This window comes from Varanus komodoensis, unplaced genomic scaffold (genome assembly GCF_004798865.1).
Source record: "Varanus komodoensis strain SLA01 unplaced genomic scaffold, ASM479886v1 scaffold13_3, whole genome shotgun sequence".
Taxonomy (NCBI): Eukaryota; Metazoa; Chordata; class Lepidosauria; order Squamata; family Varanidae; genus Varanus; species Varanus komodoensis.
Genome location: NW_025335409.1, coordinates 1,197,760 through 1,217,345, shown reverse-complemented (window position 1 = coordinate 1,217,345; position 19,586 = coordinate 1,197,760). Strand labels below are relative to the sequence as shown.

General features: G+C 40.5%; 1 protein-coding gene across 1 annotated transcript in view; it reads left to right on the top strand.

Moving 5' to 3' along the window:
- The first annotated feature begins 4,344 nt into the window (after window positions 1-4,344).
- GRM8 (glutamate metabotropic receptor 8) overlaps window positions 4,345-19,586 on the top strand; it is a 469,558-nt gene continuing 454,316 nt past the window's right edge. Inside the window, exon 1 of the mRNA XM_044423415.1 lies at window positions 4,345-4,854. Within this exon, the coding sequence (XP_044279350.1) occupies window positions 4,345-4,854 (510 nt within the window). The remainder of the gene's footprint in view (window positions 4,855-19,586) is intronic.

The following is a 19,586-nucleotide window of genomic DNA, read 5'->3' as shown; positions in this document are numbered from 1 at the left end:
ATGGGTTCATGTATCACTCATGGGGTAACATTCCTTCTAAAGGATCATGAACACAGCACTGTTCCTAACTTAAGCAGCAGTGGTGGCCAGCGATGCCTTTGTCTAGCCTCAGCTGGTGGACTTGTAGGGTGCCTTCCTGGGCAAGGTGGATCTGGCCACAGTGATCCATAGGCACACATTCAGGATACTTTAATGTGACATTCCACACTTTTGGGAAGTAAAAACAGAATGCGCCTTTCATTCTTAGTTTAGAAAGGGTACAAGTTGGGCTGAAATTTTGCATGGGATTACAGTGTCAGATGTCAATAATTTGGGATTTATTGACCTTCTCAAACCTGGTACTTTCCTGTTGTTTTGGGCTACAGTTCCTAGCACTCCTGGGCATGCTGGCTGGGGCTGTTGAACACTGATGTCCAAAACATCTAAAGGGTACTAGGTTGAAGAAGGCTAATCTCTGTGATCCAGACAACAGGCAAAGAACCACTGCCCTGTAAGAGGTTCTTACAAGGCATAGCAACTTGCTCTCTTTCTCTCTCACATTCTCATTGTCTCTGTATTATTTCTGATGTCCACAGTTCACAAGACAGTGGCTTTAGCCTCTGTTCATCTGACATTCACTTCCAATCCTCCACACAACAAATGGGAACAAATGAAAGAACAGGAGAGGGCACGAAGTCTGCACATAGCAGTCTGATTTCTAGCATGCTGAAAAATCAGCTGCTTTTCCTTGGTCCCTTCTCTGGACAATTCCTTCTGTGCTAGTTCACTGAGAACATAGTACAAGATTGTTGGGCAAACAAATTGGGCAACAATTTGGATTATTGGGGAAACAAATAACCTACTCCTGTGACAAAGAAGTATGGATGTGTATGTTTTATTTTCTCCCCTTTTTATATTTTTTTCAAAAAAAATCCATTTTGTGTATGAGGAAATTTGCAAAGTTGGCAAGTACCTGTCAAACCATAAAGGGAACAAAATGCTCATCGATTCGGCTCCAGGCAAATTCAATAGGTATGGCTGGTCCAAGATTGAAGAGGACTGTGCTTTGCCTGCCTGTCACATAGCTGTTTTATTGAGCTTCTTGGAAAAAGTAGAGGCACAACTCTAATTGAGAATCGTAAGCATGGCTGAATACACAAGGATTCAAAGACAGAATTATAAAAATGAGGCATTCAGTGTCCTCTGCCCACATGGATGGAATTGTAAGTTTTGCTCTCTCTCTCTCTCTCTCTCTCTCTCTCTCATGCATACTCTCAAGCTTTTTCTGTCCCATTCATGGACATAATTACACACTTTGGTAAGTTTTTATTAAACAGAATTCTCATCTAGCCCTTTTTTATGGTTTCCATCACCAGGTAGAAGCTACTGCTTTATTAATGACTGGGGGAGGGGGAAAGGTTTTTTTTAAGCATTATTTTTAAACCTTCTAGTCTTCTCTCCTCAGTTTCAGTTGGAATTCTAATATAAAGTACATTAAACTGTGTGTACTCAAAGAACCAGTTCTGCAACTCTGTAAGAGCGGCATTAGAATTCTGAAGTGGGCATATGCCCTGCTTACAGTATGCAGAGACAACTCAACATATGCAATATAGTTCCTGGGGATTACTGTTAACTTTTTATTGGAGTGTTCTCCACCTGGAGACTCTATCCAATAAATGGAAAGCTGATGTGTAATAATTTGGGCTTGAGGAGGACTCATAATCAGCTGGGCCACATGCTTCTTTTTGAGTGACTGAGCTACATATCTAATGAATGTGTCTTTTTTAGCCCCTGAAGTGTCTTGACAGAGCTGACTGCAGTGTGTGCCCTTTGGACTTGTTGCAAGTTAACCCAACTAAAGCAAAATCTTTGTACCTTTTGTTGTGCCAAGGAGGTCATTTTAATGGACCCAGTATTTTATAAATAAGTATAAATGTTGGTTGACAGTGCCCTAGTCTGAATTCCTACCAAATAAAATAGAATGGTGGCATCTTTAAAGGTATATATATCTTGTGCTGCACAGACCCTTGCTTTCAATTATTTCTGATCCATGCACTGGCTTGTACACACCACCTTTACATGTATCATCTTCATGTCTTTGCTGTTGGATCACAGTGAGATATTCTTTACCACAAGCACATGAGCCTTAGACCAAATAATTTTCATGGACTTTGAAATATGAATTCTTTTACAATTACCCTAGAGTTTTATGTCATATTATGATTTAGCTGGTAGAATATTAGGAACCTAGACAAGATTGACTCATTGGCCACAGGATAACATTATGGTAAATCAGGGGCATGGAATTGGTAAAGAGGTAAGACACATTTGGGTAGTCCTCTAGATAGGAAATCCACTTGATCCAGATGTTACCTTAGCCTTCCCCAACCTCATGCCATCCAGATGCCATACTAAGGCACCAATGGGCCATGTTGTCCATCCCATCTGGAGGGTACCCCCTTGGAAAAGGTTGCTTTACATTTACATCCTGAGTTCAGCTATTGATTGCCCTTGGCTGAAACATGAGCTTTTATCCAATGTAAATCCAAAGTTTCATTCATTTCGAGGGATAAACTCAAGATTGGGTTAACAATGGATACAGACCTTAGTTCTGGGATTTGGGCATCCTTCTTACATTACTGAGCAATACAAAACCACATGGCCTCCTTCCACACCACTCTAGCAATACTAAAACAGAGAAAATGATGTGGGAGAGGTGGATGTCATGAATGCTTCACCTGTCAGAGTTGCCAGCCCACCTGTGCTGTATTAAAGTAAGGCAAGAACACAGTCCCTAGTTCTCCACCTGTAGAATGAAGATGAGAATCATATGCTCCAGAAGGTAAGAACTGTAGAGCACTGAGTGAAGTAATATCATCAACAACAATACAATGTGGGAAGAAAAGTCATGATGCTCAGGCCCAGTATATTTTGACTAAACACTTGGCCCCACACAAAACCACTTAGAGTTTTAAAACATGGTTGTAACTATATAATTTTAGTTATGGCCTTAGAATCCAAAAGTGGGAGGTTCAGTTGGATCTCATGACCTATCGCATGAGACAAGAAGTGAGTAGAATCGAGGTCGAAATTATTACTACTGCTACTACTACTATTACTTTACCTTTTACCCTGGCTTTCTTTCTCTTGCAAGCAACCCAAGGCAGTTACCCTTCCACTGCTCAGAACAACAATCCTGTGAGGCCCAGATTTATCTAATGAACATCATGGCTGTGCAGGGACTCGAACTCAGATTTCCCAGGATCTAGAAAAACTGTTTCATGTAAGGCCATGAAGAAGTCAGATAGGGGGTAGGGGAAGGGATAGGGCATAGGGGTAAAGTAGGGGAAGGGATAGGAAATGAAAGGTTGTAGGGAAATATAGCTTACAGGCAATGATCTCATGATTTAAAAAGTCCTCTTATATTGATGCAAGCTGCAAACACAAAAAGTTTATCCATCCACTGGAAGAATGACAGCTGAGAACATAATACTAATTATTTTGCCTTAATCAAAATATCAGTTTGGACAGCATTAGGTTGAACGGGCATTAATGCTTCAGCTCTGCTAATGTTTTGCATCTCCCTAGGGTGGCTTTAACATCACATGGAAGTGCCAAAGAGAGACTGAATGAATGAGTTGTGTGAACGGGTTGTGCATCTTCTTTCCATGCTTCAGGGTAGCATCTGAACTGGCAGATTTTACATTAGCCCTCACTCTCCAGGGAGCTGTTTGAGCTGGAAGAATGTCTATAACTTGAAATTCTCCCTGCTGAGGAGATGTTTGTTTCACCTCTTCAGCTTTCACCTGGAAGTCATGTTTCCAGGTAATGTCTTAGTTGCCTTCTGTATCTAGGGAAGTGCAACCTTATGCATGGAAAGCAATGGCAAGTAATGGGCTAATATCTTCAACAAAAGTGAAGGGAAAATTTCAAAGCAGAAAAAAATGACATGATAACAAAAATAAGATAGCATAACTAAACAATTTTCCTTCCTTTTCTCCAATATTTCAGGAATATCTGAATTACAAGATGCAATCCAGGAATGTGAATTGGCGACCTCTTCTCAGCACTGGGTGCACTTATCAGTCCACAGCCACTGAAAACACTAATCAGACAAGGTAACACATGGCAAGGTTAATACCAACAGATTCTTTTTGTGAGAGACTCCTTATGGACTTTTGGTAGATACCATCAACAGCCACAACAACCTTCAAGCTTCTTTTCTACCTGCTGCATGGTCCTATATTGTGTTCTACTGTGTACTGATGGTAGCCATCAAAAAGGGCAGTTTCAAATCGTCCACTTTCTCCTCTAGCAAGAAGAAAAACTGGGTCTTCTGGGACTGCAACACTGCCTTCAGAAAAAATGGTATACAAGGACAAGCATCTAGTCTCCTGCCACTGTTTCTTCCTGCTTGCAGCCAAGTTCTGTTGGATACTCCCCATGATGCAAGGGACACATGGCCAGGAATATGCACACTCCATTCGACTTGATGGAGATGTCATCTTGGGAGGACTCTTCCCTGTCCATGCGAAAGGGGAAAGAGGAGTACCTTGTGGGGAGCTCAAGAAGGAAAAGGGGATACACCGGCTTGAGGCAATGCTATATGCAATTGATCAGATAAATAAGGACCCTGATCTCCTTGCCAATGTCAGTTTGGGTGTCCGGATCCTAGACACTTGTTCCAGGGACACTTATGCTTTGGAGCAGTCCTTAACGTTTGTGCAAGCTTTGATAGAAAAGGATGGGTCTGATGTGAAGTGTGCTAATGGAGACCCACCAATTTTTACTAAGCCAGACAAGATAACAGGGGTAATAGGTGCAGCCGCAAGTTCAGTGTCCATCATGGTGGCTAATATTTTAAGACTTTTTAAGGTAGGTGTCACTTTAACTCTTCATCCATCTGTGAAACTTAATGAAAGCCATAAGTAATTCAGTTTTGCTTTGGATATCCCTGCAAGACAAATACCAGTATCTGACTTTTTAAACAACCAAGCCTTTTCCCAAGGAAATGAGAATGTTAATGCTTGAATAAGAGAGTGTTGTCTGTGAAGAGCTATGAAGACCAACAGGTTCCAATGAATGAGATGTACCATTGCTAAGACTGTTCTGAGCAAAACTATTTAAATATTAGGGGAATCATTAAGCAAAAAAGGACACATGATTGAAAATATGTGCTACATTTGTACAGATATATTTCCTAAAAGAAAATATCCATGTGAGAAAGAAACAATAACACTGTAGAGTTTATTATGATCAATACGTATTGTCAACACAGGGGAGGAAAAAAGGTCTCTCCCACAAGATGCACAAAATGTAAGAATTTATGGTAATAAGATAATGGACAAGAGCGATGATAATCAAAGACAAGGGATAAATCCAAATGTGGTTCTACTTCACTATAGTTGGGATGAATAGATCCGTGAACTTAAGGACTATGCTGAATCAGAGCAAAGGCATCTTTATATTCCTGCATTTGGTACTCTCAGTGGCCAACCAGTTGCCCACGGAAGCCTAAAAGCAGGACATGAACATAATAACACCCTCTTGCTTGTGTTACCATAACCAAGCAACTGGTATTGAGAGGTACACTGCCCCTGATACTGCAGATTATATGTAGGTAACTATAATTGTTATCTTGTATTAACCAGTCTTGATTGTGTTGCAAGTCATATGCAGGTCTACACATATGCACAGGAATGCAGTTATTATTATTATTATTATTATTATTATTATTATTATTATTATTAAGCAAACTTCAGGCAAGGAAATTTCATAGTAACTTAAATGGAATTTAAAAACAAACTAATAAAAGTATAATAGCAACAACTATAAATACAGCAAGGCAGATAAAATTCCAATGTTAAACATTCAACCAAAAAAGAATACATTGAAAAGACCTGGCCACATACAATGGTTTTCTGTGGAATGGAAACTGAAATGGTGCCAGGCAGGCCTCCATAGCAGGGAGTTCTAAAGCAGGGTTGGAACATTGGTACCTGGGGAAAGGAGTATGAAGAATATGACCACTAAGCCAGTCCCATATTTATGATGTAAAAATCAATAACAGTTGCAATAAAATTATAAACAAGTACATTATCATTTAAATATTTATTACAATTGCAGTAAGATGACAATAGCTATCAATTCAAGAACTTGAACAGATTACCATTAATACTTTAATGTCTGTTACCTCAATAGAAAATCTGTGGAGAATATACCATTTAATAACATTAGCACTGCTAGAATAAACTATAAAATTGAAATATTCTTATTAGATCACACAGAACATTAGAAAGTAATAATCACAAAAGTATAAACATTTTTTTCAAATCAGAACATCCTCAGACATTGACTTATGATCCTCTTACCTTTAATTGCAGAAAAATCAGTTGATTACTCAGCCAAAATGTGTTTGATTTTTGTTTTCAACAGAAGGGCCATACCTGATCATCTCCATTGCCCAAGATAACACTTTAAATCTATTTTAATTGTTTTTGAATTAGGCATCTGAATCAGGGGTTCTACTTATCCCATCCTCATTCTGACCCTGGCCTCAACTGAGAAGGCCCATTCCTTGGTTACTGTAATTCCTACGGTGGGTAGTTATGGAAATAGGCCTAAGAAAATGATCTTAATGCCAATGAAAGTGTGTGCAGGTGGAAGAGGAAGAGAAAATCTTTTAAGTATTCTGACCACATATTGAGTGGTGTTTATATTGGCATTGTTATTTTTGCAGTTTGAATCTCCCTATCTATATCCAGAAGTGGTTTGAGATCAGTGTACAGAACAGAAGACACCTGGGTTTAAGTGTGCTTCGCAACGGCTAGTGCATATTTTTGCCTGCAGAAATTTGGTTATGAATCTGTTAACTCACTGACTCTTTTAATTGATGCTGATACGGCAACCAATACTTAAGGCCACTGTAGTGGCTGAGACTATTTCTATATTTAATTGTTCATTCTTCTAGATCGGTTCTGAAAACACAATTACAGGTCTATCAGATGCAAGTTTTACACATAAATCTGCCGGGAAGAGGACCAGGGAAATTCTTTAAATAGGCAAATATGCTTGGGATGCTTGAAATATTGATCTGTATGTCTAACTACATTAAATATAATGAAGCGTCATTACTTTTCTGAGAAACATAGCCTCTTCCTTAATTTCCACAAGGTTGTATTTTTTTTTCCCTGAGATGAGTCGCAGCAGATCATTTCAGAACAACAATTGTGTTGACATATTATTCATTGCCTCCATCATATACTTTATTAAGTCCTAAAGCATAAACAGTGGAAAGGTAAATCTGCCACATCTAGACTCGTCAAGCTTAGTGGACAGATGATGGAGTCCTAATCAATAAGCTCCGCTAGAACTGATTAGGCAGCCAGCATTTAATTTTAAATCCTGCTAGAAAGTAAATAAGACAATGGCACATTGCATGCAGGACTCTTTCCGTATATATCATGGATATTGCCTTTATTCTCACTTATGATCCTGGTTCATCTTAATGGGCCTGCTGGTCAGTTTGATGAAAGGAACTGGGGAAGACAAATCAGATTTTGCCTAACTTCCATTGGGCATGATCAGTGCAGTGCTAGGTATTAAAAAGATCCAGGGCTTTAGCCCACCAGACAAATACATGCACTTACATATGCTTTGTGTGTGTCTTTAAAGGACTGCATCTCCTATTTATAAAAATGGATGCATGCAAAGGAGAGAAGACATCTGATTTTAGCAAAAAGCCTCAGGCTGAAAAATCAAGTGGTAGGAGATGAAGTACATGTAGGCAAATGCCAGCTAATCCAGGGGATCAGATGCAGCAGAGGTTATCACGGGCTCTTATTTCATCCAGAGCCCATGGACCAGAGACTCATGGAACAGACAGCCTCCAGAGATTCAGGGCTTCAAGTAAAAGATTCAGGACTCCATCCTTAGTCGGCCGGGTCCTAACACTGCCTCTAGGTATGATGATGTTTTTAATGAAGCCTATGAGATAAATGATTATGATTCTTTGCTAAATGTGTAGGCTTTTTGCCATTGAAAACATGGTATTTAACTTTAGTGCTATGAACACATTTCCAAGTGTCAGACAGGCAGACATAGCATTCATTTTGAACTGATCAATCATGTCAACGGTTTAGGAAGAAAGGTATTAAAAGAAGAGGGAGGTCCGCCTGTCAGAACTGCTTCTGTCATCAGGAAAGCATCAGGGGTGATTCCTTTCTCTTGTGTATCCTTAAAATCCACTGTAAGGGATTGAGGGACCCTGTAGATTTGGTAGGGAAAGACAGAGAAGGAGAAAGTTACAAGAGTGGACTTCTTACACAACATTAGATTCCATCCTTTATATCTTACTTTCCTTCAAAGAGTTGAGAACAATTTTTTTAGAGCTGTAGCAATAGAGACGTTCTTGTAGGCCACTTAGCCCAGTAGGTTATCCAGATGTAGGTTATCCAGAGCCCCTAGGTTATGGTTCAATTGGCAAACTGCTCTTACTGCCAATACATTTGTCTTAAAATTCAGCCAGTCAACCAATAATCAACCCACTGGTAACTTAAGCCCATTAGATTAAACAGTGTAGTCCTGCCCTGGGGAAATGAAGAGCTTGATAACCCCATGTGGTAGGTTTGGGTGAACCATCCAGTGAACATCATAGTGATGATCGAGTATTTTACTGTTATGCCTATTATTTTCTCATTATATATTACAGTTCTTGGATTGTGGTAACCCCCATTGCAAGAAATGGCTCAGAATTTAGCACGGATGCAAAGGGCACAATTCAATGCATATTTACACAGGAAAAAGTCCTGGAACTCCCACCATTCCCCAACCGGCAGGCCTTTTTTCTGTCTTAGTATGCTTAGAATTCCACTCAAAATGATCCTAAAGCACTCCTTTCTTTCCATCATTCATCGTATGAATCAACCAGGAGGACTGAAGGGAACTGTACCTTTGTACATTAAAAGAATGGTACACAAAGGAGAATTTGTGCAATGGTCTGTCTGAATGGCAGTTTTGAAAACAGAAAAATCTTAAGAGTCACTTTTGATTGCAATCCTGTCTGCATAAGTAACAATCACACTTCCTACTGTAGGCACCTATTTTAACTGCTGACCCTTCTCTAAAGAATGTTTAATAATACATAGATCAGACTTCGTGAAAGACATTGTGGTCACTTAACATCCCCTCTAATGAGGGTCACCTAGATTACGGCTCTCCCTCATTTTTACCATTGAGGACAGCTAAGCAGACTGATTTAAGAAATTAATCCATGTAGAACATGCATTAGCTGTGACTTGAGAACAACAAGAAGGGAAGGAGCCTATGAATTGTCTCAGATACCGGCAATTTGTCTTCTGAAAGCATGACAGCTGCTTCCTGATTTCCATTATGCAATGAGATTGCAAATAACATTGCATTGCAGTCTTAATCAATATAGGGTCACATGGTACCCCCTCTGGGAAAAGTTCCTACTTACCCATTTAATTGATGCAACACACTTGCTGGCAAAAGGAGATGTCCCTTTTAGGTTTCATTAAAGATCATGCACAATGGATTAGTAAGGATGAGTTGAGGCAGGGGATCCAGATTTATTTGAAGGGACTTAAAACTTAGGGTTTGTTCACACTTGCAATTACAGACATTTTGCAGTTTATGCTTAAGGTGGGGGTGTGAAGTACACAGAACTTCTTTGGGGCAGTATGAAGGAAATTCACATTCTTTTCTTAGAATTCATTGCTACCTCCTAAAGGCTATCACAGGGGTTCTAGCTGAAGCCTTGAGCTATGGAATGGCCTTGGATAATTCACAATCCTCACTGCCACCCCCATTTCTAGATATTAAAAAAGGCAGTTTTCCAACATTCTGTTAGACTGTTCCAGTGTGGGTTACTGGTTAGAGTATTGGACTGGTGATACAGTATGTGAGATCCAGGGTCAAGTCCTGGCTCAGCCAAGAATCTCACTGGGTGGCTTTAGGCCAGTCACATAATCTCAGCCTAACCTATCCCACAGGGTTGTTGTTGTGAGGAAGGAATTGAGAGGAGAATTACATAAGCCTCCTTGAGTTCCTTGAAAGAAAAAACAGTGAGCTATAACTATAATAAACAAAGTACGTAGTTAAATACTGTGGCAAAGAAAAATAGCTCTGGCTGCAATTATTCCAATAGGAGCAGGCTTAATATTCAGTTGCAGGGATCACCAGCAATAAGGAGCCAAGTCTACCTCAGGAACTGAGGTGTAATGATCTCCAAAGCAGGTGCACCTGTGCCTATTTTGTATTTTTTTTCAGCATCAGGTGAAAACCTTTTTATTTTTCCAGCATTTTAGAACAGTTTAACTTTTTACCTTCAGGTTCAATATTGCATTTTATCTTGCACCACTGCTACGCATTGATGCTAATTCAGTTGCGATTGCTGTGGTTTTGTTGTTTTGTGTTAATTTTTGTCGTTTTTGTGTTTTTAACTTTTGTAAACCACCCAGACAATCTCAGCTATTTGGCAGTCTAAAAATGAAAAACAAACAAATAAAATACACTGGGTCATACTCCTGACTCATCAAGTCCTTGTCACTATCTGGCACTGGCTTCTGCAGCTTTCAGGTGGGAGTTTTTCCTGCCTTACCTGGAGAAGGTGTGGGTCAAAACAGGAACCTTCAGCAGGTGAAGGTTCTGTTTTGCCATGGAGTTCTGGTCCCTCCTCTCATGATGGTTTTTCCAGTGGGTTTGCCTGCTCTGGTTGCCTGAAGGAAATCACCTCTTCTAGATGCAGCTGTCTTCAGGCTTCAGACACATATGTCTAGATGGTCCTGCGTGTGTCTGTACACGTCTGTGTGAGCATCCAGAGGCAGGTATTTCAGGGAAAGATGTGCAGAAGTTTAAAGCTACTACTACTACATGCTGCTACTGCTTCTGAACCCCTTCCAAAACTGCTTTTTCCTCCAAGAAGTGGCAAACTTGGTTTCATTAAAGGCACATTCACATTTAGTCTGACCAGACAATCCAAACAGTAAGCTTAGGCATAAGCATAGATGTTGTTTCCCTTTCTTGTGAAGTGCTGCACAGAACTATTTATTTAGCTACAACCATGCATGAAACATTCTGAAGTTCCAGTTTGAACCATTAGAATAATTTTAACTTTTGGAGTGGTCCAGTCCAACTTTTTTGGATTTCTGAAGATCACTTCTCCCCACCCCTAATTCATTCCCCAGTTTCTCTATGTAGTGTTTTCGGGGGGGGGGGTGTGGAGGGACTGCCTTGGGAAAGAGGAAGTGAGGAATTCCATCTCCATCAACACAGTTATCCAATGAAAATTGGGTCCATCACAAAGTGGATGCTTTGTTTCCCTTCTCTTCAATGCCTAAGGTTATTGTTGTTCACATCCAAAGCAACAGTGGCCATGTTGACTACAAGAAAACTGCTGCAAATTCAGGTGAAGGCAACTAAAACAACACAAAAAAGGCCTTGCCTTAATGGAAGATTTCTCTTGTCTTTTTTGTTCTCACAAGGAAGACAAGCTTTATATGTTCTAAAATACTTGTGACTGCTGTGAACCAGGATACTGGGAGAATGAATGGTGCTCAGTACACTCCTATGAATGTTCCATTGAATTGAAGAGGGCTTACCCCCAAGTGTGCATACCTAAGTTTGTTACCATCACTGTTCTTTTCTCTTTAAAGCTTAATTGTCTTATGTGACCCTGAGTCTTAGCAGAGATTAAATGTTTTCACATACACATTTCATCCTGTACAGTGAAAACAAATCTGTTGCAACAGGCATATGGTCAACAGTTCAGGTGATATTTCTTGAAAAGAGAAATAATTTTTCAAAGTGTGTTATTAGTTTTCTTTTAGTGATTCACTTGCACGTCTGCAGCTAACAAGCACATGCCAATTCTAATGCAACACGGATTATAACAATTACATTATAATATGTTTGTTTCACACATTTAGGTTCTAAATGTTTTTCCACCATCCGCCATTGGGCGAGTATGTTGCCCCAGATACAGCATTAAGAAGAAGAAAAATTTAAACCTCCCTGATCTTTCCCAGAATTCTATGTGGAAAAGAACTCTATTTATGATCTGCTTCAGAATACACCTTTCTCATGTCCATGTGATACAGGTGTTTCCTTAGATAGCCAGTGACAACATCACTCCTACTTGCTTGGTTTAATCAAGAAGGGCAAGAGACTAAGGCTAGCAACTAAGTCCTATGCATGACTACCCAGAAATGAGTTCCACTGAATTTATTTTGAATTTGTCCCAAGTGTGCATGCAATTGCAGGCTAACTCATTCTTTGGAGACAAAAATGCATATTAAAGGGTTCAGAAAACATAATCTAGCTATCAGGAAAAGGCTTTGGCAAATATTTTACTGCACTTGGAAAATATTTGATTTTCAAACTCCAGGCACACTATTACAATTGATTAGCATCAACATTAATTTGTGCTAATTTTCTTGAAGTGATGGAGTGTAAAATTCAGTTGTAGATTTTTTCCCCCCAGCTCAGTTGTTGCAGGCTGTAACAAGACTGCAGACTCTGGTGTTTGCTTGCAGTCACAGGGTGTCACTGTGCTATGAGCAGAAGTGAAAACAGAAGACCAAAATGATTCTCAGGCTTGGAATCTGCCAGCACTGCCAGATGAAGCAGTGTAGAATGACAGGAGATGTCATCCAGTCCCTTTTTTTAACTTTCCTGAATCTGCACAAACTTTGTGCTATATGTGGATTGTAGATCACGTTGCCCCCCCCCACCCCAATTTATTGTTTCTTTTAAACCCCAAAGTGTCATACAAAAAGGCCATAATGCAGAATAAATTAATCAAGGCAATAACAGTAAAATCAGAATGAATGAAACCAAATGACCCCATTTGCAAAACATTACCCGATAAAATCCTAAATTAATGTATAGTCCAAGTTAAACAAGCAGGAGACTGTCTCACACCACTGAAAACACCAGCTGTGTTCTGATGATGAGCATTTGCACCAGTTTCTCCACTGGTTAGCAATCCAATCAGACTGAACCTACCATTAAGCACAACGAGGTAATTACTTCTGGTAACAAATGCTGTGTGCGCGCGCATGCACACACACAGTTCCCTGTCTGTATTTCTAGAGGACAAAGTTTTGTGTGCTGCATTTATTTATTAATTACACTTTTATGTCACCCAGTAGCCAAAAGGATTTCTGGGCAGTTAACAGACTTAAAAGGGAAACAATAACAACAAAACACAACACCAATCAAGAACAATAATGGAATAAAACAAATAAAACAGCAATAGTCTAGCTATAGTGGCTGCAGTTAAGTTGTGGAAAAGGCACAGTAGCCGATAAAAATACAATACAGTGTTAAATCCAAAGTAAAATCCTTTCAATTATTTAAATAGCTGGCAAGTAAAAAGGTTTTCACCTGGCCCCAAAAATAAAAAAGAGTAGGTGTCAGGTGTATCTCTTTGGGGAGGTCATTTTGTAAATGGGATGTCATCAGAGAAGCCGTTCTCCTGGTTACCACCCTCTTTACTTCTGTTAGAAGGGGCTCCCTGAGATGGGCCCTCAAAGATAGGAGGTCTGGAATGAGGCATTCCTTCAGATAACCTGGCCCCAAGCCATTTGGGGCTATAAATGTTAACACTAGCACTTTGAATCAGGCCTGGACTTCAACAGACAAGCCAGTGCAGCTGAAGGAGGACTGGCAAGAGATATCTCATGGGCCAGTCCCCATTAACAGCCTATTCTGAATCAGTTGAAGTTTCTGGACCATTTTCCAAGGCAGGCTCACATAAAGTGCTTTACAGTAATCCAAATGCGAGGTTACCAGAGCATGGATCATTGAGGCTAGGCTCTGTCTGTCTGGATAGGGTTGCAGTTGGTATATCACTCTAAGCTGATAAAAGGTACTCTGTGCCACTGAGTCCACTTGTGGCTGAAGTTACAGTTCTGGATCCAGGAGCACCCCTAAACTGTGAACCTTGGCCTTTAGGGGGAGTGTAACCCCATCCAGAGAGGATGATTATCTCCTGGCTGGACAAATGACCTGCCCACCAGCAGCATCTCCATCTTGTTGGTCAGTTTGGGATTGATCAGTTTGTTGGCCCTCGTCCAATCCATCACCAGGCCCAGAGGCTCAGGAGGGTCACTGCCTCACCTGGATTAGAGGAAAAAGAGAAGTGATTTGTGTGTCTTCTACATATTGATAACACTGCAGTCCACACCTCTGGATAACTTCTCCCACCAATTTCATGTAGATGTTAAAAAGCATGGGGGACATAATAGAGCCCTGCGGGACTCCATGGTACAAAGGCCATGGCACAGAGCAAAAGTCCCACAGCACCACCATCTGGAGATGTTCAGCCAGATAGGATTGCAACCACTGCAAGTGGTGCCTCCAACTCCCAGTCTGGCTAACCTATCCAGAGACGTATTCAGATTACATGAGTGGAGCTGGCTGGAGCTGGGGGTCAGACTAGATGGCCCAGGAGACTCCTTCTGACTTGCTTTTTTCACCTATGTTTCTATGTTTCATAGGGCAACCAAAGCCATTTCCATTCCAAAACCAAGCCTAAAGCCTGACTGAAATGGATCCAAACAGTCCATTTCATCCAAGAGTGTTTGGAGCTGTTCAGATACCACCTGCTCATGCACCTGGCCCAGGAAGGGAATAATTCCTGTTCTGCACCCTTAAACTAGCTTGATACCCTGAGATTTGGTGGACAACATTAATCTGTTGCCAGAAATGAAAGGGGATTCAGTGACCAGTTCAGATGGCTCCTTTCTGTGGAAGGGGTGGGGTACACTTTTGTCCTTTCCTCAGGCAGCAACATGTCTTGGGCTGGCTCTCTGTGTCTGTGTGTGAGTGTGTGTGAAAGAGAAAGAGAGATGAAGCAGTGTGAGTCCAATGTGCATTTCAAAGCTATATAGGTGAGCCAGTTGTCAACCACTGTTTGTGAGGACTAGTGATGTGAAACCCTTCATAAGATGACCTATAAAGCCCTAAACGGCTTGGGTCCTGGCTACCTGAAGGAGCGCTTACGTCTATATATGCCCGTCGGTCCCCTGAGATCTGTGGGAGAGGCCCTTCTCTGGGAACCCTCCGTGAAGGAAATAGGAGGGTAGGTACTCGGAGGAGGGCTTTTTCTGCGGTGGCGCCCAATCTATGGAATGCGCTCCCCAGAGAGGTCTGCCTGGTGCCGTCGTTATTTGTTTTTCGGTGCCAGGCGAAGACCTTTTTATTCAAACATCATTTTAATTGCTAATATTATTTCCTTATTTTATTCTTTGGCCAGGGCGACTAATTTTATATTGTTAATTCGTTTTATATTTTTAATGTATTATATTTTAATTGATGTTTTGTGAGCCGCCCCGAGGCTTCGGCGAATGGGGCGGCATAGAAATTTTCTAAATAAAATAAATAAAAATAAATAAATAAGCCCAAAGGAAAATCCCATGTATATGTATGGAGAGTTTTTCTGAAGGCTTTTGATGGTACTGTTTTCTGTGCAAGTCCCATGAAAAATGTGTCATTACTTTGCAAGCTTGATGTTTACAGGTGGCTTAATTATAATTTTAAATCATAAATACATTATTAACCTCAATGCAACATTGTCCCCAGGTATATGTATTTCAGATCTGTTGGTACTGAAGTTCCACACTGAACTCTTATATTCTTTGATTTTGCATGTTATGAGGATGGTCCCAGTTGGACCTTAGTTGGTTGACAGTATCTATGAAAGTACCCTGATTTGAGATTAAGCTAAGTGCTGAAGCAGGGTTTTGTATATACATTTGTTGGTGCTGCAAAGATACACAGATGCAACACAAGCTCCTTGAGGAATGTATTATAAATAACAATAACTTTTAATTTGTTCCTTGCCTTATGTTCCTTTCCTCCCACCTTCTAGCCCAACATGGCAGAGTAGAAGCAAAGTAAATTTTTCTCTGCTCCACTTCTCAGAAAAAACGATCTGCCAGTTGGACAAAAGTGATAAGGAAAAACGAGTTTGGTCCTTGCTTTCAGATCCCCAGAGGCTCCTCATTGCCATAAAACCCTTTAGCAGACAGCATAGTAACAACATTCTGGGTTGTCAGAAAGACAAAAGGCTTTAATCTCGTAATGAGCCAGTGAGACAAAGTGCTGATTTGGGTGATTTGGGCAGAAGGAGCAGCTTATGTTGGACCACTTGAAATTCCCAGGTAGATGAACTTAAGTACTGTACCATCACTACTGCCAATGAATCCAGTGGAGTGAATTCATTTGAGAAGAAACCTGGGAGAACAGAGGTGGAAGAGAGTAGATCTCTAGATGTTGTGGACATCAAGTCCAAGAAGACCCTGCCAGCATAACCAAGGGCCAGGAATGTGGATATCTGGAGATCTATTCCCAGATGTAGAGAAAATAGACTTTGCTCATTACAGAAAATTTTAATTGTTATAATAATTCATTCCCTCACTTGATGGGAGTAATTCTTTTATTTGGATTTAAAAGTGTGGCAGACATATATGAATAGCTTAACCTTGAATGACTTGGTTGGAAGATGCTTAAGAGATTATCATGGCTATAGGTAGATGGATGGGTGGCGATCTGTATCTTCTAGCTATACAGCAAGCTCAGTGACATGGGTGGTGATTGTTTTGTAGAGCCCTGGAAGCACTATGAGAAAAGCCATCATTTGTTTGGAGACCTTTTTTTCTGCCTCTGATGTTGGGGGCAAAGAAACCTCTCTATATAGGACACCTTAGCTTGTATCCAATATTAGTGTAACTTAAGTCCCATTCTTTTCAATGGATCTATTCTAACTAGATAGACTAACATTGGATATACCCCTTTGTACAATCTAAGGCAGCCTTCCTCAACCTGCAGGTCTTCAGAGGCATGTGGACTGCAACTCCCAGAATTCACATCCAACAGGGCCATTGACTGGAAATTCTGGGTGTTGTAGTCCAAACGTGTCTGGAAGGCACAAGGTTGGGGAAGGGAACCTGTTCTTAGGGAAAAGAAGCTAAAAGAACACATGCAGTTTTCAACTGTTTTGAGGCAACTTGGGAATTGGTGAAAGGAATCATCTTGACTTGCCACATCAAAAATGGAAGAGTGGCATTTGTAACAAGTAATTCAACATGGGACCATAGATTACAGACCAGCACCTCCCCATATTGTTGCATTCTCATTCCTGGCACAAAGAAAATGACCCTAAGTTTCAAATTATAACCTGGAAGTAAATGTGTCTTCCAGGGCTTGCTTCTCACCTTGACAACAATGATAGAGTTTATCAGCAGCAGCAGAATAGGTATTTGAGACACTGACTTACAAATAAATAGCAACATATGGCTTGTTATCTGTTGCAGAAAGGAGGAGAGATAAGGGACCTATAAAGTCCACGGAAATGCAGGTGCCTTGGAATTCGTTACAGGCTAATATTGTCCCAGAGCTGTGCTGAACTCCCTGCTACTATGCAAATCTAGCCTTTGACTACAAGAAGTGATGCACACAGCAGGGAGCTCCCCTGAGCCCCCAAGCTACTGTGTATCCAGCAAAAATTGTTCATTTCAATCGGTCACAGTAAATTTGAAGTCCAATGCTTCTGATGCTTTCTGCACTGTTAACTAGCACTTGCTCCACAAAATGCAATTGAATTACGTTTGTGTATATCAGTTTTCCACCGAGAGGGATAAGAGGCCCACTGTGCCAATTTATGGAGCTATGCAAGCTGGCATTTGACTCCTTTTGATTCCAGTAGGTCTGACTCCTCCGTCTTCGTCTTCTCTTGTGATGCAAAGGAAGGCTGACTCAGAGACTGCCACAACAACTTGCTCTCTACTTGATTTTATTTTTGAATCTTATTTTGAGAAATGGCAAACTGTACCTTGATCCCCCCAAAATGTCAGGGCAGTTTTCAAATAGGGGACAGTGGGGTGGGAGGGTGACGTTTAGTATAAATATGAATTGTGACGCCACCAATGTAAGCAGAACAGTGGAAGTCGCTTCACTTTCGGACTATGCTAGTAGCCTGTGAAAATCAGTGATTTCACACACTGTCAACTAACTGGGTTAAAATAGCTCAAGGCACTTGCAATGGGGCATCTGTTCAGAGTGCTGCAGTATCATCTGTGTTTGTTTGTTTGTTTGCTACTGGTGGATGCTCACAACTGGAGGTTTTCTGGGGACTGATATCATTTTGGAAGCCTTCCACCTAACCTCTCATGCCTGAACCATGATGTTCTTCTGTTCCGTGCTTTTTTCAGTGATGTCACTGGTGAGGTCAGGCTGAACTGTTGTATGCCTCACATTTCCTGTTTAAAAAGGGTGTCTCTTCCCAGCCAAGTCTTCCCCTAAAGTGCTTTACAACCTAAAACTTGACAGGTTTAAGTTCCATTGTCTGCAACTACATTTCGTTTGCTTCTGTTGAGCCAATAATTATTCCCTCCATTCTTTTTATCACATCCTTGGCAGCACAATTCACTACAATTAATAGTTTGCACATATTTATGCATTATAAAGTATAAATGTATGCATAACATAAAAATAAATAAGAAAAGTGAACCAGGATGGGACTATCTGGATAAAAGTACCAGGGCATAAAGGTAGAAGAGAGCTTGACTGTCATGGTTATTCAGTGAGTGTCATCACCTTAAACTGGGTGACTGGTATCTTAATTGATTATAGACAAGAGAAGGGGCGAGACCTGCTTCTATCCCCTTTACCCTGCAGAAACAGGTATTGTTAAGTAGGGACCAGATGTATAGATGCAAAAGCAAAGGTATGTGCTCCAGGACAATACAGGGCACTTAGCAGTGTTTACATTTCTGTTTTAAAAATCCCTCTGTCTCTGTTTTTGCCATGGAAAAATGAGGAAAATTTGTGGGAATCAGATAAGAGGGAAGGGAAGGCAGATGCTGGTCCTGTTCCACATCACATCTGCACACAATTACTCATGTAGGTTATATGTGACTTTGACTATAAGCTAAGCAACAAATGAAACATGTAATTTGACCTAACAGAACATCATTTCCTGGAATCTCTGGAAAAAATAAACTTTGTATTCCTTATTTTTCTGCTGCAATGTATGTTAGGAATTTTGTAAAGTGTAATAAGGACAGTGGATAGTCTTTGCATCTCATGGATGATATGATGGATACAGTCGTCCACATAACCTCTCTGAGAAGACCCCATTCAAAGTTGGACCAGTTCAGAACTTTTATATCCTGGCAATCCATTGTCAAGATTTCAAGATAGCTTGAATAAAGCCACATCCAATACACTTAAAACAATAGCAGCAGGAAAGATCAAGGAAGAGAACAGTAGAAATGTTCTAATAATAATAATAATAATAGAAAACAACTTGCTCAAGTGAGCATGTCCAGGGAATAGTTACTTTGTTTTGTTGTTGTTGTTTTTATAAGTCCTCCAGAGACTTTTAGTATTGGGATGGCATATGAAAACTTTAAACCATCAAACAAACAAATAAATAAAAGTGATAAGAGCCTAGAAACCAAGAGCTATGAGGGATGGTTGGAAGAGATGGGGATGTTGAGCCTGGAGAAAAGAAAATTAAGGAGAGACATGATAGCTGTCTTTGCATATCAGAAGGCCTGTCACTCAGAAGATGGAGCAGA